The 26,090-nt window shown below is 39.3% G+C and overlaps 1 protein-coding gene across 1 annotated transcript; it reads left to right on the plus strand.

Moving 5' to 3' along the window:
• Positions 1-247: 247 nt before the first annotated feature.
• Positions 248-22,881, plus strand: ptk6b (PTK6 protein tyrosine kinase 6b). Its single transcript, XM_049582175.1, has 8 exons — positions 248-857; positions 5,431-5,552; positions 8,183-8,346; positions 10,977-11,142; positions 16,638-16,799; positions 17,017-17,198; positions 17,278-17,431; positions 20,881-22,881. The coding sequence occupies exons 1-8, from the start codon at positions 442-444 to the stop codon at positions 21,090-21,092; spliced, it is 1,578 nt and encodes a 525-aa protein (XP_049438132.1). The 5' UTR covers positions 248-441; the 3' UTR covers positions 21,093-22,881.
• The last annotated feature ends 3,209 nt before the right edge of the window (positions 22,882-26,090 follow it).

Raw genomic sequence — 26,090 nt, forward strand, 5'->3', positions numbered from 1 at the left:
TATTTCGCATTATGTCCAATCTGAAAAGTAACTAGAAACTAAATGTTATAGGTAAGAGGTGTAATATTTTCCTTTCAATTACTAACATAAAGTAAACACACTTCAAACCTTCACAGTAATTGTCCCACAGGCTCCTACCGGTAAGCCTCCTATCTGCGCGGACCATCAGTCCGTGAGATATTTATGACGCGTCTGACAGGTCATAGGCGGGGTTCCCGTTCATTTCATTATTGCCAGGCATAAGGAAGTTATCAGTGCTTTGAGTCACAGTCTCAACACGACAAACACAGAAGCAGCAGTTTCTCTGTAAAGGCATTCCGAGGATTCCTCGCGCTCCATCCTCTCTACCTGTCCGACAGGTGTAGCCGGCTGTCGCGACTGACGCGCTCGAGGCTGAGGAGAGGAAGGCGGCTCTGACAGGAGGACAATTCATGGTCATCTATGGGTGAGTGTTTGCGGAGAGCTTGCCCATGTCTGGAGTCACTATGGCAGAGGATTTTCACCGACAAAAAGCCTCCTGGACAAGGAGGAGGAGAAAGTAACGATGGCGGAGGAGGAAGAGGAGGAGGAGGACAGGTGAGGGACAGCAGCAGTGAAGACGGCAGTGAGGAGAGCCCACCGAGCCCGGCACCGCAGGACAGGGTGCCCGAGAGCGGCGCCATCTACACGGCTCTGTGGCCGTTTGAGGCCCGGCACACGGACGAGCTGTCCTTCCAGGAGGGGGACATGTTCAGTGTTGTGGACCGCAGCGGGGACTGGTGGAAAGCGCGGAGGATCGACAAGAACGGGTGCATCCTGGACATCGGGATCGTGCCCAAAAACTACTTGGACCGGGCCGAGTCCCTGCAAATGCAACCGTGAGTGAAGTTCTGTTTCAGGGAGTTAACTTATTAAGTGTTTCTGTGTCATTTCCACCCATGACTGCGAAGCAATTTCATTCAGCAGACCTAAATCTGTTCCTTGTTTTACTTTTACTGCACATTTGACCTGATGATTTCAGCCCTGAAGCGAGTCAAACTAAACAATGAGCAAAATATGGAGATTATTATTAAATTATAGCAAATGATCAGGGGCTCTGTTGTTGGGGGGAACATAAAAATTAATAAATTATTGTCACCAGGCAGTGGCGCATCTAAAGGGGGGACCGCGGGGACCATGCCCACCCTGATGCAATTGCTGCTGCCGCCCCCAGCAAAAATAACTGGAGGCTGATCTTACTGTCTTTATGGTGCTCTTATTTTGAGTTAGGGCAAAGACAGCTGTACCTTGTGAAACTAGACGATCTAAAGCAGGATATATACTTGTGTGCCGGCTCTGTGCAGACCCTACGCTGTAGTCTATACACACGTGGCCTATGCTGTTTTGAGTGTTTATACATGTGTGGTGGTGTGTCTGTGTCACTCTGCAGTTACACCTCCAAACACTCGTCGACGATGGGGTTTCTGTGAAGTGCTGTAAAGTTTAGTTGATTCGAAACACACATTAAACACACATTAAACATGGCTTCATAGCAACAATTTCAAACACAAGAACACAAATCAGCTTCACTATAACTCGCAGCATTCACAGACAAACACTCTTTCTTCTGGGCACATTTTCCCCACAAATACAACATGCTAATGTTATTAGCACAAGCCTATGGCATTTTACATTGTATAAATTAGCCTAGCAGCTAGTGGACTTTTCCTCTACTCATATGAAGCCAGGGACAACAGCAACATTTAACAAAGGTAATGTTACAAAATTTGGCTCCATTACAACTCACAAGGTTCACCGACAAAACAACTGTCTTATACTGGACACGTTTTCCAAACAAATATGATATGCTAACATTAGCAGCACAAGCCTATGACATTTTACATTGTATAAATTAGCCTAGCGATGAGTGGAGATTTCCTCTGCTCATATGAAGCCAGGATAAATCACACACAAGACTTAAAATGCTATTTTTGTGGAGGCTTTATTGTCTTCACAATTTATTGTTTGTTATCTGTGAAATATAAGTCAATAAAAGCTTCGTTTCCACTGAGGGAAATGGTTTCAGCTTACAAAAATAGACAGGAGGTCTTCGTCACCACGACGTGTAGTTACATTTCTGGGGAGGTGCACGTCAGGCTACAGCATAGGGTACGGCGTAGGCTCTATGTGGACGCTAAGCCTGCGCCATAGTATGGCGCAATCTGACACAGAAGTATAAATCCCACACAAGGCATTCACGCCGCGCAAGCTTGTCAGGAAGTAGGCTAAGGATTACTCCAAAGTTAGGCTAAACTTTGGCTCAGTAAAAACTGGCATGGTGATTTTTAAAGGGGTTCCTTGAAGTCTCACCTCAAGATACCTGAATGAAAATGGGTTCTTTGGGTACCCATGGTAGCTACTGTGACGGCAATGTCTCAAGCTGAGCTCAATATTTCTATATGATGAAGAGAATTACAATCAGAGAGCATTTATGCTCATTACATAAAGAGTATACATCCAGATTAGGTGTGCTACATCTCATGTAGCTCATCAGGTGCCAACTAGTCATTAAAACAAGCAAATAAAAAACAAACAACGTAATCACCATCATCATCATCATTCATAAAATCAGAAACAACTAGTGTTAAAAAAAGAAGAAAAAGACTGTATCAAGGTGTTGAATAGGAAAAATAAATAGTGGGTTGCACTGATTACTCCATATATTTTGATTTATTAGCCTGGTGGCCCGTGTGACTTAAAGCTCCTGTATCTCCTACCAGAGGGCAGGAGAGAAAACAGTTTGTGACCCAGGCGGGAACAATCTTAATGATTATCTTGGCTCTGCAGAGGCACCTGGAGCTGGAGATATCCCCCAGAGAAGGCAGAGGGCAGCCAACGATTCTTTGGGTTCCTGGGCACAAAACTATTTCAAGCTGATCTAATTTACTGCCTCAGCTGGTGTTTTACAGTGGAGGCCAAACCTATGAAAAGTGAAACTTTGCTCCTGGAGCTTCCTCGTTAAGGGTAAAGTCTTTGCATTTCTTTCAAACGCTGGAGTCAACACGTGTCAGGAAACACATTTTATGGAGCGAAGGAAGGGGCAGGAAACATTTTAATTATGTTGTCACACATTACAGTTTCTTTAAACTGCACCATGCACAACACAGAGAACCTGACAGGTATGTGGTATGTACAGTATCTTACTATGCTACGAAGATACTCAGCATACTATCGTTTCTTTTTTTTTTTTTTTTTTAATGTGCAAATCTAGAAAATTAAAGGACCAAATACAAAAAAAGCTTCAGTTTATATTTTCATGTTGTGCGTTTGGAGCTTTGGATTAAAAACCATGCAGACTTCTTAGTAACTTCCACCTCCTGCTGCCGTGTATTAATTCCCCTTTTTCTCTAATAACTAGTGAGCATTCATACAGCTGTAACTTCATATCATGACAAATACCAGTTTTCTTCCCACTCAATCTCAGAAACATCCTTCTGTTGTAAGCAACACTGTGAGAACTGTCAGTAACACCTTTCATAATGTCAGTCCCATGTCTGCATGTCTCTTTGCAGTGATGCAAACTGTAGCGCTGACACTCTGACACTCGGCCTCACCACTTCTTGTTTTATCTCTCTGTTTATTGTTTCAACAAAATGGGAAGTGTGTAATGTGAGGTTATTCCCACATTTCAGCAACTGCTGTGGGGCTGAAATAATTATAGAGTTGCAGGTTTTTATGAATGATTATATTATTGTTATTATATTGATATATAGAGATATTATATGATTTTATGTTCATATTACTACAATTTAGTGCTCACTTAAAAAAAAAATTACATTGATACAATGCCAAATTAACAGTTCACTTAAAGGTCCAGTGTGAAAGATTTAGGGGGAATTAGTGGCGTCTAGAGGTGAGGACTGCAGATTACAACCAGCTGAAACTTCTCTCTGTTTGAATTCCTTCGGTGTTCATTGTTCAGGAGGTTTTTAGCGGGAGCTGAATTTGCTGCAGAGGTCTCTTCCTCTCCAAAACAAACAAAAATGATGATTTAAACCAGTAAAAACACTGAATAAAGCACATTGAAAATCTGCTTTTCAGACTCTAGTCGTAGTGGAGGACTGCTAACTACGGTGGCCAATGCAAAAATGTGAATGGCCGAATCTAGAGCCAGTGTTCGGTTTGTCTGTTCTGAGCTACTGTAGAAACATGGCGGCACAACATGGTGGACTCTGTAGAGGACCCACTCTCTATGTAATTATAAACATCTCATCCTAAGGTAACAAAAACACAAGGATTCTTATTTTCAGGTGATTACACACGAAAGAAAACATGCTTACTTTACTATATTCCATTTTTGCTAATATACTCCCCTAAGTTCTAAACATTGGACCTTTTAAGTAGTAACCTCAGGGTTGATGGTGAAACTTAGTTGCAGCCTTAACATAGCAATACTATATTCTGTGTTTCTATTATTCAAAGTGACGGCTGTGACGGGAGAAGTCATGGATGACAAAAAGAAAATCAAACATGTTGGACTTTCTGTCAGGGTGTTGTGAGGCGTCCCAGACATGGCGTCGGTTGTTGTGTACTATGACACACTGCACGGGATAAAACGATGGATTATCGCACACGACACTCTTTTTTGTTCAGGATCCAAACCAACACCGTATGACCGCTGTGTACGGCTATAATCATGCTGATATTGTGTAGTCTAAACTATTGTATATGAGAAAAAGAGCTTTAAATCCTCACATTTGAATGCTTGAAAGTTTGTTTGCAAAATGACAAACTATTAACTGATTATTAAAAACATCTGGTGATTAATTTTAGGTGCCTTATTTGTTAAACATAGTGTCACACTGTTTGTCACTTACGACAAACAGCGGATCTAATCTTAAATACTGTTTTAACCATGAATGCTACGAGTCCATCTGTAGAACCAAAACTGCAACCAATAAATGCACAGGAGTTACTGCTCCGCAGGTGACACTGCAAAAGTCTTGTTAATGTAAAATGTATTTTAACTGCATTAAGAGCAAAGAGGACTCCACACATTCATTCACTGCTTGTTCAACACTACTTTCAGCTTCAGGCCACCATCAGAGACCAGATGTCTCTCAGCAGCAAATGCTTTCTTTGTTTTGTGTGTTCTGTACTGTACTCTGCTTTTGCACCTGCTAAAACATGTGACATATTTAGATACTGTGAGTGTTCAAAGTTAGACCTTGAAAACTGAAACCAGATCGCAGGATATCCACAGGTACAGACTTTTGCGTGTTCAACAACACCAAAAATAAATTGCCAGATCTTTCATACACCTAAGATTATTACAAAACTTATCTTCAAAATGTATCGTGTACCATTTACGCAATAACGCAGATTATTTTGGTTACCACAGAGTTAGAGTCTGAAACCATGAGGCCACTTCCTAATAATTACTTTCATTTATGGCTTCCTGTCTTGATTCAGATGGTTTTTTGGGACGATGAACCGCTTTGAGGCCCAAGGCCACCTGATGGCACCAGGAAATGACAACGGAGCTTTCCTCATACGACACAGCGAGAAAGACGAAGTTGGATACGTTCTTTCAGGTAAGACGAGATGAAGAGGGCTGACTGAGGATGACAAGAAAGAGAACAAGAGGTGTGCTATGTCATTGGCTTAAAATAGAATAAGGGAAGAGCAAAAAAAATGTGCAGGATGTGTTTTGTGTGAGAGTGAGATAAGGGGGAAGAAATTTGTAAAATGTAAGAAGAAGAGTCGGCCTTAGTTTGTGGCAAGAAAGGTATGAGGAATCCAAGACCTTAGGAAGAGATTCCCACATGCACACAATCACACGCGGTCTTATTGGAGAACATAGATACTTAATGTATCCCTTGCTGCCTGTCACAGCAGTAGTACACAAATACACCATATAAAGAAGGGCGCAAAAACAAATTTCAAAAGTACTGACATAATTTCTTTTAAGGTATGCCCTTGCAATAAATTAAATTATAAGTTAGTAATTGAAAAAGTTAAAAAAGATTAATTGCACTGTGCTAAAAGATACAGAAAATGTAATTGTTAAGTCCAGTATATCACACTTTTCCTTACCTTACTTCCTGTCACAGGAACAACCAGCTTGTTTGGCCATTCTCACTCTAAGAATAAAAATTTAAAAACACGTTTGATTAAAGTTAAATACAATTCTAGCTGCAAGGCACTTGGAGAAAACAACCTGACCCAGAGATTATTTCAGTTCAGCTGAACTTCAACTTGTCTGTTAGTTAAAGACATAGCAAGATGTTAGGGGAAATACACGTATTCGCTTCCTGGCATAAAGTTAGATGAAAGATCAATACCACCCTCATGTGTAGGATAAATATGAAGCTACAGCTAGCAAAGGGTTAGCTTAGTTTAGCACAAAGATTGGAATCAGGGGGAAACAGCTACCCTGGTTCTCTCCAAAGACAGAGTCCAACTAACAGAATCTCTTAAGCTTATTCAGTGATTAACACTGGGGATGCACGATATTAGATTTTTTGCCGATATCCAATATGCCAATATATAACGACTTATTTGGCCGATAACCGATACTGATAGATATATCCATTTTTTTCCGATCCTAATTTTAGTGATCATCAAGTCTCTTCTGTGGTGGAATAAACATCATATTATACATGCATACTCTCATCATGATAGCCCACCAGCAGATGGAGACATGAAGTAAAATGCTTTTCAATGTATGTTGGCCGATACTGAGAGTTCATTTTAAAGCCGATATTGGCTGATACTGATGACGTGCCAATCTTATCGTGCATCCCTAATTAACATGTTAAAGTTCTGGTCTTTAAAGGTTTGCTATGCAGTAATTGTTGGTTCCTTATTGTAAACAGTATTGCTAGCGAAATTGAAAGACACCTCTAGATTCACTCTGCTTGGCTTTTTTTTTTGCTTTGCTATATTTGCAATTTTTCAGCACTGCGTCCATAATTTTGCACAACTTCCTCTTGGATGCACGCTAGTTACAGCCGGGCACCTGGTCGTTAGGTTTTTATAAAGCCATAACCTCACCTGTGTACTGAGCCCAGGAATGTCTGGACACAGCAAAATAAGAACAAAATAAGCGATGACGGAGAGGGATTACTTTCATATGAGAGAATACATTGTTTTTTAAAAAAAATAAAATAAAATCCTGCATAGTATACCTCAAATCACAGGTACGTTACATTTGTACAACATTTTGTAGCGGATATGTTGAAATTTAATGTTTCTCAAGAACACTGTAGTGAAAGTGTGGTTAGGTTTAGGTATAAAACCACTTGGTTATGCTTACAAAAACATTATGTTTCAGCTTGAAACACTTTGGTTTGCACGTAAGCCGTTGAAAAAGAAGGGACAGGTTGGTGAAAAACGCCCAGGTTCGGTGGCCTCAACGATGCTGGAAAACACCCCCATGTGTCAGTTAAAAAACACCCAGGTTTGGTGCTACAATCACTGGTGGAAATGCTGCACTGGTTCACCAGAAAACAACCAGTGTTGTTGTTTGCTGGTCTGTAGTGTTCTACAGCTTGGCAGCTGTCTCACTTAGGTGTCAATTCCTTCAAGTTGACTAAGAGTAGTGTGGCACATATCCAAACAGAAAAACAAATAAAAACTAAAGAAATGTAATTTGGATGTTACTGTGCGACACCCAGACATGTGCTGACTTATAGGTGTGATCGCTGTGTTAAGTAGAAAGTGGTAAAATTCTCTTCTTTCCATCTACGTGCCTGTCCGTGTATTACAGTAATAAGGCATTTCCCTGATGCCCTTTTAAAGAGCAACAGCACAAGCGTAACCACAGAAAATGTCAGTATTTATGTTTTCCATTATTTCATGCAGCGTACTAATCCGCACCTTTGGACATAACCTACAACAGTGGCTTCCAAAGTGACGATAGCCAAACCTGCAAAACCTGCAATAAATAAGATTCAGGTTGCAATAAACTGACAGAAACTTTCATCAAAGACAAACATTTGGAAGAACAGTAAAAAGGGAATTTAAATTTAATGTCCCTCAGTCTTTTTCATTTCTTTGGGATCTACTGGGGCTGTTTGTGTAGCAGATTAAACTACAACACTTTGTTTACGATTATTAAGAGAAATCTAAAGAATATAAATACAGGAGGGGCAGGATCTTTTGTGTCTGACTTTTTTGAACCACCTTTGCTTATGTCTGAATTGTGTTAATCTTTCTGCAGTGAGGTCAGCCAGTCGGGTGAAGCATTTTAAGGTCCTCAGTACAGCTGACAATAATTTTTACGTGGAGCCTAACCAACAGTTCGACTCTCTGATCGATTTGGTGGAGCACTACTGTGTCAACAGCCTGAGCAACAGCGGCACACTGGGAATCCCCTGCAAGAGGGTAGGACAGCCTCTTTGACTCAGTTTCTGTCTTTTGGTTGTTTATTCCTCTTATTTCTGGTCATGTAAAAACAAGAAGTGTGGACAGAGTGTTAACTCAGATAAACTTGTTGCCAGTGTGTTGTATATTGTTCATTATTCTGCTTCCTTCTGTTTGCATTATGTTGATTTTTGCAACTGAGTCTGAACGCAAAATTCACAAATAAATAAATAATAATAATAAATAAAAATGAAATCATGCAACAAAGATCCAGAAGTTGTCAGGGTGTGAATGGATCAAAACTACAATGCATGAAAGACAAAAGCCGCACCAAGTCCCACATGTGTGTCAAAATTTCTACATCAGCTTTTCGCAGTGATGGGGCAATGCCAAAGTGCAGAAAAACCCTGTTACAAGTCCTGTATTCAAAAATTTACTTGAGTAAAAGTACAAAAGTAAAAGCATCAAAATATATGGAGGCAAATCAAATCAAATCCCACTTCAGCCTTAAGCCTATTTCTCTTCTACATGGAGTAACTTCGGAATACATAGTGTCAAAGATCTATAAATTAAAAGTACAGTTGCCTCCTTTACAAAACTACGAAAGAGACAACAATAGACAACTGTCTTAAAACATCACTAAACCAAATTAACTCCATCTCCTACTTGTATGACATCCTATTATCATCCGTCTCTTCATCTTCTAAAGGTTATAAAGCCAGTTGGGAAAAAGAAATAAGTATTCAAATACCAGATGACATGTGGGAAGAAAGCCTCGAACATATACTCGAATGCTCAAAGAACGCCAGTCACTATCTTACACAATCTAAAATATTAAATGTCATTTCTCAGAAGCAACCCTTCATGACTTTGTGTTATGCCCTACGGTTGCATTTTTTTGGTTCCATGTCCTCAACAGCATCTTAGAAATCATTAATATTTCACTAAAACCAGCACCTATGTTAACATTAAGACAACGCTCCACTGCCCAACAAACATTCCTCTCTTACTGTATCATTAAGGCAAAAAAAAAAGCTATTACTAATGTCATGGAAAGAACAACAGTTCCAGCCTACAATATGTGACTACGTGACCACGCTACATTTGGAAAGGTTAAGATACATCTTAAAAGGGCAGACTCTCACAGTATTTCTCTGACAGCCTCTCATATCCCATCTTGCACAAATGTCCTTCCATCAGGCAGTGCGTTCCAACAGGTAAGCTGTTAATAGTTTCAGTTACAAATCTACGCTCTCGTCAAAGCCACCAGACTACATTGACAAAAACTGCAATTTAAGGTGGCTGAGCACAGGAGCTGCTGATCTGCTGCTGCCTCAATCGGTTAGTCAGTTTGTTATTGTGTGAATTTGGAGTTTAAAGGAGTTGGTTTGGATTCACCCCAGTCACACAATAAGACAAACAAACAAACAAACAGATCAAGGCAGCCATACACCAGCAGCTCCTGTGTTCAGTGGTGTTAAATCACAGTTTTTCTCATTGGAGTCTGTGTTTGAAGAGAGCGATATAACGACCTCAGTTCCCTGACAGAAATCACTATCTTAGCACATACTTAAACTGATTAAGAATTTTTTTTAGCAGGCTAAAATATGTTGTGTCGCCGCCCTGGTTCACAGCACTACATTGCTTAGTTTTGTTGGCAGTACTCCTCCCTGCTTCTCCAAACTGGGGACTACCGACTGACATCGACTGTAGGTGATACACTAACTATGGATAAGTAGCCTATACAACCTCAACCTAAAAAGATCCGAACTATTCCTTTAATGTTCAGCCACTATAACAGCTTCTGTGTCAACTCAAAATGTCAGCAGGACAATTTGTCACTCACTTGGTCAGGGCAAAACTAAAGAGGCTAATCTCCGTCCCAACAACAAATCAGGAAACATGAACATAATGTTCAGATGAGTCATCCCTGCTCTTCATACTGGTCTCTCTGTTGTGCTCCTAATGAAGTGATGACGGACATTTTTAGTACAGAAATTGTGTGCAGCGTTCACTGGGGCACCTGACAACTGTATTGTTTTACCTGAAGAATTGCAAACCTGTCCTGTAAGCCATATGAAAGTGCTCTGTTACCACAGCAAGATCTTTTCACCTAGAGCAGAAACTAGTAGTCGATTGACAGGAAAATAATTATTTTGATAATCGATACTTCTAAATTATGAGAACTTGCTCATTTTCTTTGTCTTATTTGAAGGTAAACTGCATCTTTTTGGGTTTTGGACTGTTGGTTAGACAAAACGAGACATCTGATGACTCCCCCTTAGACTTGACACAAACTGTTTTAAGCAGTTTTTTTCAATACTTTATGAAATTTTATGGACTAAATGACAAATAACTGGCAGATTCATTGAAAATCAGTAATGGGTTGCAGCCCTAGAGTCAACCGGACAGATGTATTTTAACAAATTTCACATTTCAAAATTTTGCAGTGATTTAGAGATTTAATTCAAAGATTGTCCATTACATATGTATTTAACCTTAAAATGTATTTTTCTGAAAACTGTAGAACAGTCAATGCTATTCTCGGCCAACTTCAGGTACACTTAAGCCCTGCCTTTATGCGTGGATGTATAAGCTGCATTTGTGTCCCTTTATAATCTACAACTGTGTGCCTGTGTTTCCTCCATCAGAAAAAACCCGCCACACAAGATCTGAATCATTTTACAGTGGATGAGTGGGAGCTCCCGAAAGAGGAGTTCACTCTGGAGGAGGAGCTGGGCAGCGGCTACTTTGCTGACGTCTACCGTGGACGCTGGAAGAACCACATTAACGTCGCCATCAAGATCATCAAAAGTGGTACTTTATCATCTCTGTTAATCCGAGGCTGATTTAAAGCGGAAATAGAAAAGCTTTCCGTGTTAACTTATCAATTTACAGTAAATGGTAATACACAAATGCAGTGGAGTGAAAAGAACAAGGTTTCCCTCTGAAATATAGTGGAGTGCAAGTGTAAATTAAGTACAAGTAAACTTTGGTAAATGTCTTTAGATACTTTCCCCCACAGCTGGGAAAGAACAATTTGTGGTTTAAGGTGCAACAGCTCAATCTATTATTCTGCTTTTGCTCTGGTTCGCACTGCAAAAGTTTGTTGCAATGATTTGTTGATCGATAAAAGTGTTGATTAGTATTTAGAGTTTAAATTTCAGGCTTAATCAAGATGAGAAGCTTTGAAAGAGGATTACAGTCAGACAGTGATTCACAGGTGTGCATATCATTTAAAAGATACATTTTACTTCCTGTTTGATTCCCATTAACAGAAGTTTGTCTCATACCCCTTTGACACCGAAATTAGCAGGTGCATGCCGGTATTTCAAACACAGGTAAACCTGCTAAAAATAGACTATAGACTCCTTTATCATTGCCAGGAGAGCAAAGGTGTGTAAACGGACCTGGGGCTTTTCATTTGGATCGCTGTTTGAGTGCTGCCTGGGCAAAGACGGACAGTATTTTGTGGTGGCACAACACTGCATCTTGCTGGTTAAGAGACTAAAAGTAGCACATTGACCTGAATGTGGTGTTTCGATCAATGCCGATCAGACCTGGAGCTGATAATTACCTGTGACTACTGCAAAGTCATTCGACCTGAGTGTGAATGCTGATTGTAGCCTTTCCCATTACATTGAAAAGCTTGATGTTAGCAGGTGTTGAGTTTTTTTGTGCAGTGGAAAAGGGGCGTAAGTGAAACTTTGACAATGTATTATATCACAGGTAGTGCTGACACAATTTGTCCAGAAACAACAGCTTAGATCAATCAAATTATTGTTAAAGCAATATCATCAAGCAAAATTGGTGCTCTTAAATGTGAAGGGGTTTTGATTTTCCCTGTTTTACATCACTGTAAATTGACTATCTTTTGATTTTGTCTGCTGGTCTGAAAAAAAAAAAACAAAACAATTTGAAGGCATTCTCTCGGCTTCTTGATGGGCAAATTTTACAATTTTGACATTTTATAGACTTGCAGACGAACCAAAAATTGTTAGTTAAAGCCCTAGTCTCTATATACAGACTCTACATTCAGTGAATGTAGAGTCTGTAAGCAAACCCCAGAGATCTTGCCTCCGGAAGAAGAGCGGAAGAGCCCTGGTTTCCGGTTGTAGGCTGTTTGAAGTCCGCAAGATGTTGACTAATCACGTTTGAGCCGGCTGCAGTTGTTGCCAGGTTAAACGGTCCGTGCGGTGAACTAATGAGGCGGAACATAATTGGCGTCACTGCAAACTCTGAATCCATCGCAATGGTTCAGCATATTTACTTATATATAAACGGAAACGGAAATTCGCCTCCTCCGCCCAAATCAAACCGGAATGCCAAAAAATCGGGGGTCTGCCCCCAGAGGCTGTATCGCCGTCTGTTGGAAGTCAGACGTCAAATACAGCCGATGGGTTCCGAGAATGGTTAAAGCCCTAATTGCAAGCTCAAAATGTTTTGAGTTTTTGCACTGCATTGCATCTGCATTGTCTACAACATGTTAGACCACATTTAAGTGAAACTGGATGAGAGACAGAATAAGAATGTAGACATCCATCCATCATAGTAATCCCCACTGATAGACCTCTTTGCTGTCATACATAATTGGCTTTACAGGCAGTGTTGTTATGTGTGAAATTGCAGACACGATTGTATTGTTCATTAAGTAACTGCGGGCAGTGAAACTCTTTTCTATTTGAGTAAATATATCATATTGAATTAGCTAATGTTAATCTCTGTCTTTCTGATGTTTAAATAGTCACAATATAGTTTTCATCCAGGACAAATGGATGTCTCAAGCTGAGACTGAACCATGGATGTTGTGATCATTTTTTGTGCATTAAATCAGGCAGACACTTTTCAAATGACACCACATTTGAACCGTGAAGTGGTTGCCCTCAACTAATTTTAGAATCCAGGTCAGATATCTGCAACATGCACTTTGTGGTCACGACACCTGATTATTTGCCTGCACAACTTTTAGACTGTTGGCTGGATTTCTGCCATGCCAGAAATTTTGGATGGCTGTCTGCAGCATGAGACAAGACAAAACTTTATCAATCCCACACTGAGGAAATTCATTAGGCAGCAGGAAAATAGAAAACAAGGCAAAATGAGACAAGATGAAAATACAAATATGATCAGAATAAAATATGAAATCTATGTACACCATTCACTTATACAGATACTGTATGTCCACGATTAATAGCTGCAAATAATCATATCTTGATAGATATAAAGGACAAGTATCCGTAGTCCAGTATATTTGTTTTCATCCAGAACAACTGGATCAATTGTGTGTAACAAACATTTGTAAAAGTACAGTGGGAGTGGTCAGTTAAGGCATTTTAGAAGCACGAAGCAAAGCCACAAAATGAACATGTCAAGAAGCTCCCTTATCTGATTAACCTTCCTCACTCACTGTACAGTAATAATGCAAAACACTTATGTGTGTCATCATTTCCGGGAATCATTGTTCAAAGGCTACCTTTAGACTGACACTCAGGCCAGTTTATTGTTAATGATTCTAGATATAGTTTACGTCGAGCTAGTTTACAGCAGGAAACAGCACTTCAAAATAAAAGCTCTGTGCCAGAAATTCACTGTACTTTGAAATAAAGTGTGTTTTGTACAAATCTGACACATTTACAAGTCACTTGTGGTCCATTCAGAATGGACCTGCAACCTTTTTTTAGACCATGACCCACCAGTTGGGAAACACTGGTATATGACCATTTCGACATAATAAAACAGGATTTTTTTAATCGTTCTATTTGTCTGTAAAGTCATATTTGTATCGTAAACCTAGTTATTAGATTTGAGGTCCTTGAGACAAAAATGGTGGAAAAGGAGATACTGCTTTAAGAATTGATTAAACAATTGAACACTGACCCTATACAATGTCACAAAATTGTTTCTTCTGTCCAACCAACAACAACAACCTCTTTATATTTTTGGGTCTCGTCTCGATTCCTGTAGCTGCTCAGTCAGCAGCAGTTGTAGTAGGCTGCATTAGGTATGGTAGCCTCACCCTCTGCACTTTCAGTGGTGGTTTCTGAGGTGGACCATTCTGTCAGAGTCTCTTCTTCGAAAAGTTAGAAAACAATCCATTGTGGCTCACAAGAATAGTAGACTTAATGTACGCTGACTAGTTTACTTTGACATTATGAACAGACTAAGTGCTGCAAAGGATTCATCGGGAACAGTTAGCCTCTAATTAATATTGTGTACTGAAAATTAAATGCTTTTTGTTGTTATTGTTGTAAATAGGCCAATTTATCTTTGCTAATAATGTGTTGAATTCATCTTAATGTGTACTTTCAGATAGAGCTGGGCGGTATGACAAAATTTTCAAATCACGTTTTTTTTTTAAAAAAATCATATCGGTTTCACAGTATTTGATGGTATTTTGCTCGGGTTCGGCCCACTTGACATGCTGCTGTGTTGTGCTATGGCCTATTCAAGTGCTGGAATTTGTTATTTAGGTGACAACGCCTGAACGCAACACAGGTTCCACTCCATTAGTGCCCTGCTCGGTTATAATTGTCCCGGATTTGGGTCGGCTTCGGTCAGGAAAATGCAGCCCGAACCATGCTCACCTATGTGTGTGTGTGTGTGTGTGTGTGTGTGTGTGCATGCATCGGGGCGAAACTGTGCCATGCGCGATACAGAGAGCAGAGAATTGTAAACACGCGACCATGTAGAGACAGAAATGAGAATGTAAATAAGATAAATAACATGAGGCTATTTAGTTTAATAAAAGGACAAGGTATAGACCTGTTCTAGAGGCCTGGATATGAAGCGTCCGTAGTGCCAAATAATATAACGGTAGTTTCTAAAGAGCTAAAAAGGGAAAAAATAAATAAATAAATCAGCAGCGGTGGTCATATTTCAGCAGCATCGGTGTGCCGCTACTAGCTGCATATAGGGGAAACACTGCTCTTTTTGGTATCAGTTCTTCTGGGTCATCGTGTTCTTCTTCAGCAACGTGTACAGTTGCTTCGCTTTCAGAACTCTCTCCGGCAGCCATTCTCGCCTCTAAACTTTTCTCTATGCTCTTACACTCGCCGGCTCTAGCATGCCTGCGGTGTGCAGCGGTGAAATGGGTCCCCACCGAAACTCGTTGTTTGGGCTATTCACCGGAATTGCGGTATATGAAAAATTCATAACAAAACGAAAATAAATACCGGTTTTCAGTACAAACCGGTATACTGCCCAGCCCTACTTTCAGACACATGTTAGTTTTTAAAAACAACAACAACAACAAAAAAATACCTAAATTAAAACTTAAATTATCCAACAGTAATTTGGCGCCTCCCTGCATTAACTCTGAGGATCTCCTAGGGGTCACGGACCCCCTGTTGAAGACCCAAGGTGTTTATAATATAACACATTAAGTATATTATGCATATATTAAACACATATAACACATGTACACTAAATTTATATAATAATAATAATAATAACGGAATAATATAATTAGCCATTTAGCTGTGCTACATAAAGCAATAAATGGACCTATATAACGCCTGAAAAGTACCTCTCTAGCCCTCCGTCCACTCAGAGCGCTTGAACATTACATATCACACTACCATACAAGTTGCACTTACACACTGATGCAACAGCCATCGGGAGCAATTTGGGGTTCGGTATCTTGCTCAAGGATACTTCAACGCGCCAACTCTATTGGCATGTGGGGATTGAACTGCCAATCTTCCAATTAGTGGAAGACATGCTCTACAGCCTGAGCCACAGCTGTCACATATTATGTTCTTCTTTCTTGTTAAAAAGTCTGACAATTGTAAAAAGTTTGAGAAGCTCCATGGTCCAATTTTCCACACGGCTGAACACAACGGACACCATATTCTCTGCATCTTCTGAGCATCTGCAGCTCCATATGTTTCTTCTCTTTCTTCATCTTTTTCATTCTTAGTAGAAGCGGAAAGTAATGTGGCTTTTCTCTCATTTTGTCAACATCGTCGTTTCTTATTACAACAAATCCACAGATATTTCCAAGTTTGCACAATGCATTATATAATCACTACTTATGATTAGCATGATTCAATTAAAAACAGATAAAGAAACAGTCGCAATAAAATGGTGCCACATGAACATCACTGTTCTAAAATCGTCCACTTGTTTACGAAACAAAGAAAATCCCACTGCTACAAGTGTGTCATGTTCGTTAAACAATCAGATTTCACTGTGGTTTCCATGGTTTCCTTCTGTTTGTTTCTTCCTCTTCTGTTCCTCTTTTATGTCTGTTCCTCTATTTCATCTATCTTATTTTTCTCCATCCTTGTAATTCTCTCTCTTTGTCTCTCCAGACTCGGAGTTGAACCATCGTGAGTTTCAGAGGGAAGTTCAGATCCTGAAGAGTCTCCGCCATCGTCACCTCATTTCTCTGTTTGCTGTCTGCACGGCCTCCGCGCCTTACTACATCATCACTGAGCTGATGGAGAAAGGCAGCCTGCTCAGCTTCCTCAGAAGTAAACCTCAGTTTACCTTCCTTCTTCTTCTTCCATCTTATATGACAACCAGAGTTTTGTGCCCTAGGATTAGGTCAGAGGGTTGAAGCTTGTGCATGGTTACTTTTTGCCAGCTGTGGTATGCTCAGTCTGTCCGTTTTGAAGGTCATAACTTCAAAGCTTGGGGTCTGACTCTCGGTGCTGATTGTTTTCTCTGTTATGATTTTTCCTGTTTCAGGTCCAGAGGGGCAGCGTCAAGATGTTGCGTCACTCATTGACATGGGCGCTCAGGTGGCTGATGGGATGTCATACTTGGAGGAGAAGAACAGCATCCACAGAGATTTGGCAGCACGAAATGTCCTGGTGGGGGAGGACTACATCTGTAAGGTGGCCGACTTTGGACTGGCCAGAGTGATAAAGGTAAGGGAGGAAGGAAGACATATGAAGAGTTTTCTTCAAAGCCAAATCAAGCTTTTTAAGACAAAAACTTCTCATCTAGGAGCCGTTCTACATCACAGAAGATAAGAAGATTCCCTATAAGTGGAGCGCTCCTGAGGCCATCAGCCATGGGAAGTTCTCCAACAAGTCAGACGTCTGGTCTTTCGGTGTCTTGCTCTATGAGATTATCACATATGGAGGTGTTCCATACCCAGGTTGGTGAAATGACATGATTTCTGGGCTCACACGTGTTAAAACTATAATTAATGGCACTCAATCAATTACAATCGATCTCTTTCCTGTAAGAAAGCTTTCCATTCCTTTTCACTCGACAAAGCCCCATGTGATGTCTTTAGTTGGGACAAACTCTGAAGCCTTGTTTCCAATAAGCAGTCTGGTTCAGTTCAGTTTGAAACACATTAGAACATTTATTTTTGCTTTTCAGTTGTCAAAAGTGATGGATCGACCAAAAGAATCGTTCCATATGCCCCCAGTTTATGTTAACCCTCTATTGAGGTAGCCAGAACACTGATCCAATAAAAGACAGTGATGCTAGAAACACTGCAGTCCTGTTCCTGCAGTGGCAGGTTTACATACGTTAGTCAATAATAAATTAAAATTAAAGAAGCAAACAGTATTTATTGTGGTGCAAGTGGACTGCAAGCACATGAATGCCTCTTTCTTTTTTAACTGACAAGAAGTTTGGAATGTAAAATGTCTAAATGTTTAATTGATTGTAATAAGTCATGCCCACTTACAGCAGTCATCACCAAATTTTCAGTCATGACCCTAGATGGTGCAAACCAAATTTCGTATGAATCCTCTAGTGGCAGAATATCCCAAGACTGCTTTGGTTCGGTTACTATTGCTTACGCCATTTTTGATTTATGAGTGTTTATATAAAATGGAACTGAAAGACAAATATTTAATGTATTATTCCCAAATGGATTGACAAATCAAAATTTTCTTGATAACTTTAGACCAGCAATGTCTGTAGACGATCCTGCGAAAGTTTCAGAACATTTGGACCAACAGTCGAGTTTGCAATAATATGATATTGACAAAAATTACGGAAAAGTAGCAAAATTTGACATTGACCAAAAAGAAGAAGAAAGAAAAATAATTATAACCAAGAAAAAAGGTCTCCAGCAGCAAGTGTCGCTGCCTACTGAAAGGCTTTTTTGTTGCCTTTTCATCTTTAGTAGTTGTGCAATGATTAGATCTTCAAGTAGATGTGTGATTTAAGCAAACTTTTATGCAAACAACCGGTTCCGTGGTCGATCAGCGAGGTGCTGACATTGTTGGTAAAGAGGAAATACAGCGTGAACAGCATGGAGAAGTGACGCGGCTATTACAATCTGGTAGCAATCTCACCTACATTAAGAGTACTGTCTACGGTGAAACAAAACAATTCTTTAGTTTACGTACACATCCATACAGGTTGCGTACGGTCTAAGGGTACAGTGATAAAAGTGTTAAGTGGAAACGCTGCTTTACGGTATCTTTATACACTGTTCTCAGCATTCCTTGAATCATTTGTTGTTAGACAACTTTAAGTCACACAGAACAAACAACATGATTATTTCTGGTAAAGGACATAAACTTTTTAAACAGTCCAAGTACAGTGTTTTCTGTTTCTTTGTGTTTTTTGTGTTTTGCTTTTTTAAACCAGTGGTGGAAACTTTTATTTGTTCTTATTCACTATTGCCGAGTTTCCTTAGTTCTGACACCCCTTTGTCTCTCACACACATTAGATTTATTAAGTCTGCCTCAAAACAATAATCACATACCCATATGAACATTGAAACAGGCTTTGTTTGCTGTAATCATCCATCTTATCCATACTGATCGATACAAAATCCATAGCAACATAGCATCATCTCTGTCACATTAAAAGGCCTGAACTAATTGAGACTGTGATCTTAGAAGAGTTAATCCTGCCGCCCTCATAAGGCGACTTAGTAAGACTTAGACTTAGTAAGTAGTAAGACTAACATGCTGCCCATTTCAACTTCTGAAGTGCTTTCCAAAGTGCTTTGATATAAATAACACATGTAAGACGATGACATAAAGAAACAGTTTCTGTATAAAGTTGCACCATTTTGATAGATGTGTTTCGGGAACTGAAAGTCAACCACTGTGCTTAGCAAGTATATTTATACATTGTGTGGGCTGTGGTTTAGCAGAGAGGTGCACAGTTGCTGCGTAAAAGCAATGATAAAGGACAGACTCTATCTATGAGTTTTAAGGGCCAGTGTAGAGATGCACCGATCCAGCTTTTTCAGTTTTGATACCGATCCCGATGCTGTGGCTTTGAGTATCAGCCAATACCCGATACCATGGTTGACCTAAAAAGCTATATACCTTTACAAGTAGAGGAGAAAAGACTAGAGGCATCAGGCACTGATGACTACACAGTTCTTTCCTAAGATAAAATGAAACAAGATGAAACAGATTAATGCAATGATGAACGCAGTGATTATTTTTTAGCAAAAATAAACAATTGTGCAACAGCAGTTGAAATAGTGTGAAATACCTCCATACAGCAGATTCTCTCCTTCGCTCCATGACGTATGACGTAGCCCGCGTCGCAATAGATTTAAAGGGAAAGGATCGCCTCAGGTATAGGTTGCATTTTCCGATACCCGATCCATCTATTTTGATGATATCGGATCAGTGTATCTGTAGGTCAGTGTGTAAGATTTAGGGGAATTCAGTGGTATCTAGCAGTGAGGATTGCAGATTTCAACCAGCTGAAACTCCTCCTGGTTAGAACTCCTTCAGTATTCACTGCTCAGGAGTTTTTTACTGGGAGCTGATTTATCCGCAAAGGTCTCTTCCTCTCTAAAACAAACGGACAAGGACATTAAAACTGGTAACAAACAATGAATAAAACAGTTTCATGTTACAAATCAATGTTTCTCCTACTCTGTTTGGCATGTTGGAGATGGTCAACTTGCACAGCACCTGCAACTGAGTGCTCACCTATTTTCTCCGAAAGCATAATGTTATTGTTGTCGAATGAAGCAGTTTCATGTTACAGACCGTTAGCATGTGCTACAGTTTCAAGATTAGTGTCACCAATTCAGTCTCCCCGTCCGACCTTGGACCTTTGACTACCACATTCTCATCAGTTCCTTTGAATGTCTAGGTGCGCTTTTGTGCCAAAGTTGAAGAAAGTCCCTAAAGGCATTCTTGAGATATTGCGTTCACGAGAATGACATGGACGCAAGGTCATGGTGACTTTGACCTTTGACCACCAAAATCTTATCAGTTCATCCTTGAGTCCAAGTGGACATTTAAATTTGAAGAAATTCCTTCAAGGCTTTCACGAGAATGGGACAGACGGAGGAACAACCTGAAAACACAATGCCTCCAGCCACAGCTATCTACTGCACATGGGGCATGAAAATCTGTGTTTGCCCTTGCTTACTATGATGGCCGATGCAAAAACATTAATGTCCCTATCTAGAGTCAGTGTTTGGTTTGTCTGTTCTGGGCTACTGTAGAAACATGTCGGCGAACGCAGCAACCTCTGTAGAGGAGGACCTAATTTCTCAAACATGCTATCATAATTATACTGAGAAAGCCTCACGGTGTATCTACAGGTATTTCATTGGAAAGAAATATTTAACCTCTCATTACTGTTTCTGCTCTCCCTCAGCCTTTAGCACCCAGGAAGTGTACCAGCAGGTAACCAACGGCTACAGGATGCCAGCTCCGACCAAATGTCCCGACTTTCTCTACAAAATCATGCTGAAATGCTGGAGCTTCGAGCCTGCCGACAGGCCAGACTTCAAGTACCTCCGGCTCAAACTGGACAGCGCCTCCTACGAGTTGGATCCTGACTTGTCTGACACGGCGCAGGGATCGTGATCAGTTTTTCACTGAGGACTCTTTTTTAATAAACTGATTTTACAGACTTTTGCATGGAAAAACTTGTGAGTGTTTGCAGTCGGCAAACCTGCAAAGCCTGATGTATTTTGTTCCGTCCACTAGGGCTGCAACTATCAATTGTTTTTATTATCAGTTACTCTGATAAATTTTTTTTTGGAGCTGTAACCTTTTGAAACGAACTGGCAACAATATCTATAATCGATAAGCCATTTTAGCTGGGGGGTTTTTGGGGTAAACTCCAATAATTTCCTGGTTCCAGCCTGTACAATGTGAGAATTTGCAGGTTTATTAAGTCTTCTGTGAAAATAAATTAAAATATCTTTCGTCCATATCCTTTTGGTTCACTGGTAAGACAAAAAGACATTTAGATATTTCATTTGAGCTCTAAACAAACTGTCAAGGACAGACCAAACAATTAATCAGTTAAGTGCACAATATGTAATTTCTCCCTCTGCCGGTCTCTCGATCAAAACATTAACAAAGACGGACTTTGATGACACCCTGAAGTAGCATGGGATCATGGGAATTCTTTTCTCCAGTGTTAAATAACCATTCAGAAACACTTCTAAATCTATTTAAACAACCACCAGTGCCAATGAAAATCTATCTGATGTTTTATTTGTGTTATGTTTAGTCACCTTTAGTCCTCCATGTTAATGAAACTGTTAACTTGCTAACTTATCATTAGTATTAAATGAGTCAACAACCTATACACTGAAGGCTACAGCTACTATAGCTAGCAAACCAGCTAGCAAACTGAATAATGGGGTGGCCCAGTACTGTTTTTGAAATTAAATAAACCCCTTAAATTATAACTCCCTTCTCTTTCAGTGAACAGTTTGAATAATATTTGTGCCGTTTGAAAGTCCACCAGATCTGTGAATTTGAGTATTTCTGACTGTAGGAATAATATATTTGTATGATCCCGGTAACCAGCCTTGTGAATAATCCTTATCGCTCTTTTTTGGAGGATGAATAATGAATGTATTGTATTTTTGTAATTATTGCCCCATACCTCTGCACAGTAACTTAAATAAGGTGAAACCAGTGAACAGTAAAGAATCCGTAGTGAATTGTGATCTAGAAACTGTTTGACTTTGTTTAATATTGCTATACTTCTTGATACTTGGAATGTATGGTTCTTATATGTGGTTTCCAACTGAGTTTTTCATCAGTAGTTGTTCCAAGAAATTTGATTTCCTTAACTCTTTGTATAATAACCCATTTATTTGAATAATTATATGTGTTTGTCTTGTTGTTACCAAATAATATTACTTTGGATTTGTTGTTGGATTTGATGATAATTTGTTACTGTTGAACCATATCTTTAATTTACTTATTTCTATTGTGATGTCCTGCAATAATTCCATTAAATTATCTCCAGAAAAAAGGATATTTGTGTCGCCAGTAAACAAGACAAATTTCATTACTTTGGATACATTACATATGTCATTGATATAGAGTATAAAAAACTTTGGTCCTAAGACTGACCCCTGGGGGACACCACAAGTTACGTCCAAGCATGAAGAGGGACAATCTCCCAGCTTCACAAACGGTCTCCTGTTACTTAAGTAGCTTTTAACCCAGTTTAAAACTATACCCCTTATGCCATACCGTTCCAGTTTTTTTATTAATATGTCGTGATTTATTGTGTCAAAAGCTTTCCTTAAATCAATGAATATTCCAACTGCAGTTTTTTTTCTGCTCTATGGAATTGGTGATTTCTTCAATTAATTCTAATAAAGCCAGTGATGTTGATCTGAATCCACACTGACTGTCAGTAAGTAGTTTATGTTTATCAATGAATTTGTCCAGTCGGTTATTGAAAAGTTTCTTGAAAAGAATTTTGGAGAATTGCAGAAGAAGTGAGACAGGTCTGTAGTTTGTGAAGTGGTGTTTGTTCCCGGATTTAAACAGAGGAATGACTTGCTGTTTTCATTCTGTTTGGAAATGTACCGGTTAGGAATGATAAGTTACATGTGTGAGTGGTTTTGATATTCCATCAATAACTTTTTTTCAGTATCATCATATCAATGTCATCAAAGTCAGTAGATTTTTTGTTCTCACATTTCCTAGCAATATCAACAATTTCTTTTTCCTCCACAGCTGTGAGGAACATTGAAGAAGGATTGTTTTCTATCAAATTGCCCAGTTTTATATTTGGGATAATGTATGTACCATAGAATTGGTAATCACACAACCCAACTAACCATATAACATACCAACATTCTTTTGTCCAACCAAACGAACAAAACCCAAATTTAATTTGATATTCGATATAATAGTTGACATTTTTATAAGAAAAAAGTTCCAGTTTCACCATCCATGCTGCAATACAAATTTTGAACATCTGCATTTCCATGACAACTGGCCAAAAGCTTCACAACTGGGCTACTAAAGGAACCCTGAGCTCAGACTGTCTTCATTTAAAACTCTGTCAATTAGGTCGGTCTTTTTCTCGGCTTGACGTTCCGACAAAATCAAAATGTTTAATATTATCGTAAGTTTTCAGTCTTGGCTGAATTTCAATGTCATGAACATTGTCAACAACCAATAGCTGCACTCAGAAAACAGGGGATATGTAGGGGACTCCAGGGAAGAACAGTAATGTGAACAGGTCTTGCTTCTCTTGTACAGTGGAAAAGGAGGACACACTGGTGGAGTTGTGAAGTAAATGAGAGTCAGTGTTCAATCTAGCACTTACTGTTGTGAGAAATCTTAATTTTTGTCATTCCCATGGTCTCCTGCCACTGTAATACCACAGCTAACCAACAGAGGCTAGTAGAGAGTTGAGGTGACAAAACCAAAATGTAAAGTTTGTACATAAATACAGTTTATCTTCATGGATTATGAAATACAGTTGACATATGATGCCTTTCATTTTGCATTTCTAGAGTTTTGTGTTTTTGCGGATGTGTGAAGAATTGTTAATATGTCCTGTTTCTCAAAATCTTAAAAGTCTTTTCAAAGTATTCTGGTGTATAGTAGACATTACTTGTTAAACCTGTTAATAAACTTGCCTCTAAGGTGTCTGCAATGTTAATATTTGGCCAGCAGGGGGCAGCACAGTCACAGTATCTGAAGCTCTTCTTCCTTTCTTTTTATTGTACAAATTAGTCTCAGTTCAGTTGCTCTCGTTCAGCACATACCCTTCCAGTGTTTCATCAGTTTCTCTCAGACATAGACATAGCTGCTGTTCACTGGAAATGAAGCAGCAAAACTGATGAGTCATCACATGAATCATGCATTGGCATCTTTCAGGTACTTTCTGCATCAGTGCCACAGATCAGCATGATCTGATAAACATGATCAGTAGTCTTTCAAACAGAGACTGATTGTTTCTTTTGTTTTATAGAAATATTTTTAGACTCCCGAGGAAGTAAATTCATCCAGTTTAGAGGGATGTGTGCTTACATTTGTGTAATATAATGTTATCTCCTTCTTCCGTTATCTGTTGATCATCTGATGAAACACTTGGTAAGACCGTTTTCAGTGTCACACCCGTGATTGACTGCAGCAGCACTTGTGAAACATCACGTAGTACTGGTGTCATCTGGTGTCTTATCGAAGCACCTGCCTCCCCCAAACTATAACTGTGACAGTGCTGAGTGAAACCCTCATGTCTGACCTGATGTAAACACATTATGACTCACTGAATATTATGTGCAGTTGTCTGTGGAGGATTATTTTTGTATTCTGCCTGTTTTTATGTCATTTAATGTCCAATGATGTCATGAATCTATACATAATGTCATAATAATGAATAAGTAACTTCAACTGTTTGTTTCTCATTGATTTTCAAGACATGTTCAGTGTACGTGTGTATTTATGTGTGTTAAGGAAAGTGTCTCGCAGCCATAAATACACTCTTATCATTGTGTGTGTGTGTGTGTGTGTGTGTGTATCAGTTAACTGGGTCAGTAATGCCTAACATACATGTGAACCCTATATTTTCCGTCTGTCTCCCTGCTGTTCATGTTTAAGCCTGTTCTGTTGGCCATTTTTAAAATACAGGACTGCCAAACACTTTATCAATACTGACTTCAATCAGTACTGACAAACTATTGATCACTTGTTACAAGATATTAACAAAAGCTCCGGAAGAAGAAAGAAAGAAAGAAAGAAAGAAAGAAAGAAAGAAAGAAAGAAAGAAAGAAGGGACAGAATGAAGGAAGTAAGAAGTAAGGGAGGAAGGAAGGAAATAGAAGAAAGAGAAGACAAAGAAAGAAAGAAAGAAAGAAAGAAAGAAAGAAAGAAAGAAAAGATGGAATGATGGAAAGGAAGGAAGGAAAGGAAAGACAAAAGGGAAAGAAAGAAGAAAGGGAAGAAGAGAATGAAGAAAAAAGATAAAATATGGAAGGAAAGAAGGAAGGAAAAGGGAGATGAGGGAAAGAAAGAAAGCAATATTATATTAAGGTTGTAATAGATTAATCTGTCACTTCTTTATTTTGTTATTTTTCTTAATGTTTTAAAAATGTCCAAAAATAAAGGAAAACACTCGTCATAAGTTTCAGACTCCACAGTGACAGGAGGAACACTGAGAGATTCAGTTTACAGAGATTTAACACAGACAAACAACAAATCTGAACATATAACAAGCTGAACACTGACAACTTAACAAATTACTCTCAGATTAATAAAGAAAATACAAATGATTCATCTGTGGCCCGTTTCAGCTTTAAACTTTAGGAAAATTAAAATATTCAATTGTGTCTCTGGTTTCTTTTCCTCCTTTTCATACACACTAGTCTGATTTTTCTCAACACACACACTCTTTGTCCTCCACAATGACACCTCTGTGCTCCAGTGATGATGCAGCATTTCTAAAAAAGTACTCACATGCGCAAAACACCCCGCACACACATGACACCACATGCAGGCGGCCACACAAGTGTCACTTACATACAGTGTGTGCAGTAGGTCACTGAGGTCTGTTGGGTCAGTGCCAGGACTTGCTGGTGTAACAAAACTATGTGT

The sequence above is a fragment of the Epinephelus fuscoguttatus genome, linkage group LG7 (assembly GCF_011397635.1).
Source record: "Epinephelus fuscoguttatus linkage group LG7, E.fuscoguttatus.final_Chr_v1".
NCBI lineage: Eukaryota > Metazoa > Chordata > Actinopteri > Perciformes > Serranidae > Epinephelus > Epinephelus fuscoguttatus.

What these genes read in the sequence shown, in the direction of transcription:
- ptk6b (XM_049582175.1), top strand. Translation starts at nt 442, where the DNA reads ATGGGTGAGTGTTTGCGGAGAGCTTGCCCATGTCTGGAGTCACTATGG. An exon ending in AGTTGGATACGTTCTTTCAG is followed by an intron (nt 5,553 to 8,182) that starts GTAAGACGAGAT and finishes ATCTTTCTGCAG; the next exon opens with TGAGGTCAGCCAGTCGGGTG. An exon ending in GACTGGCCAGAGTGATAAAG is followed by an intron (nt 17,199 to 17,277) that starts GTAAGGGAGGAA and finishes CTTCTCATCTAG; the next exon opens with GAGCCGTTCTACATCACAGA.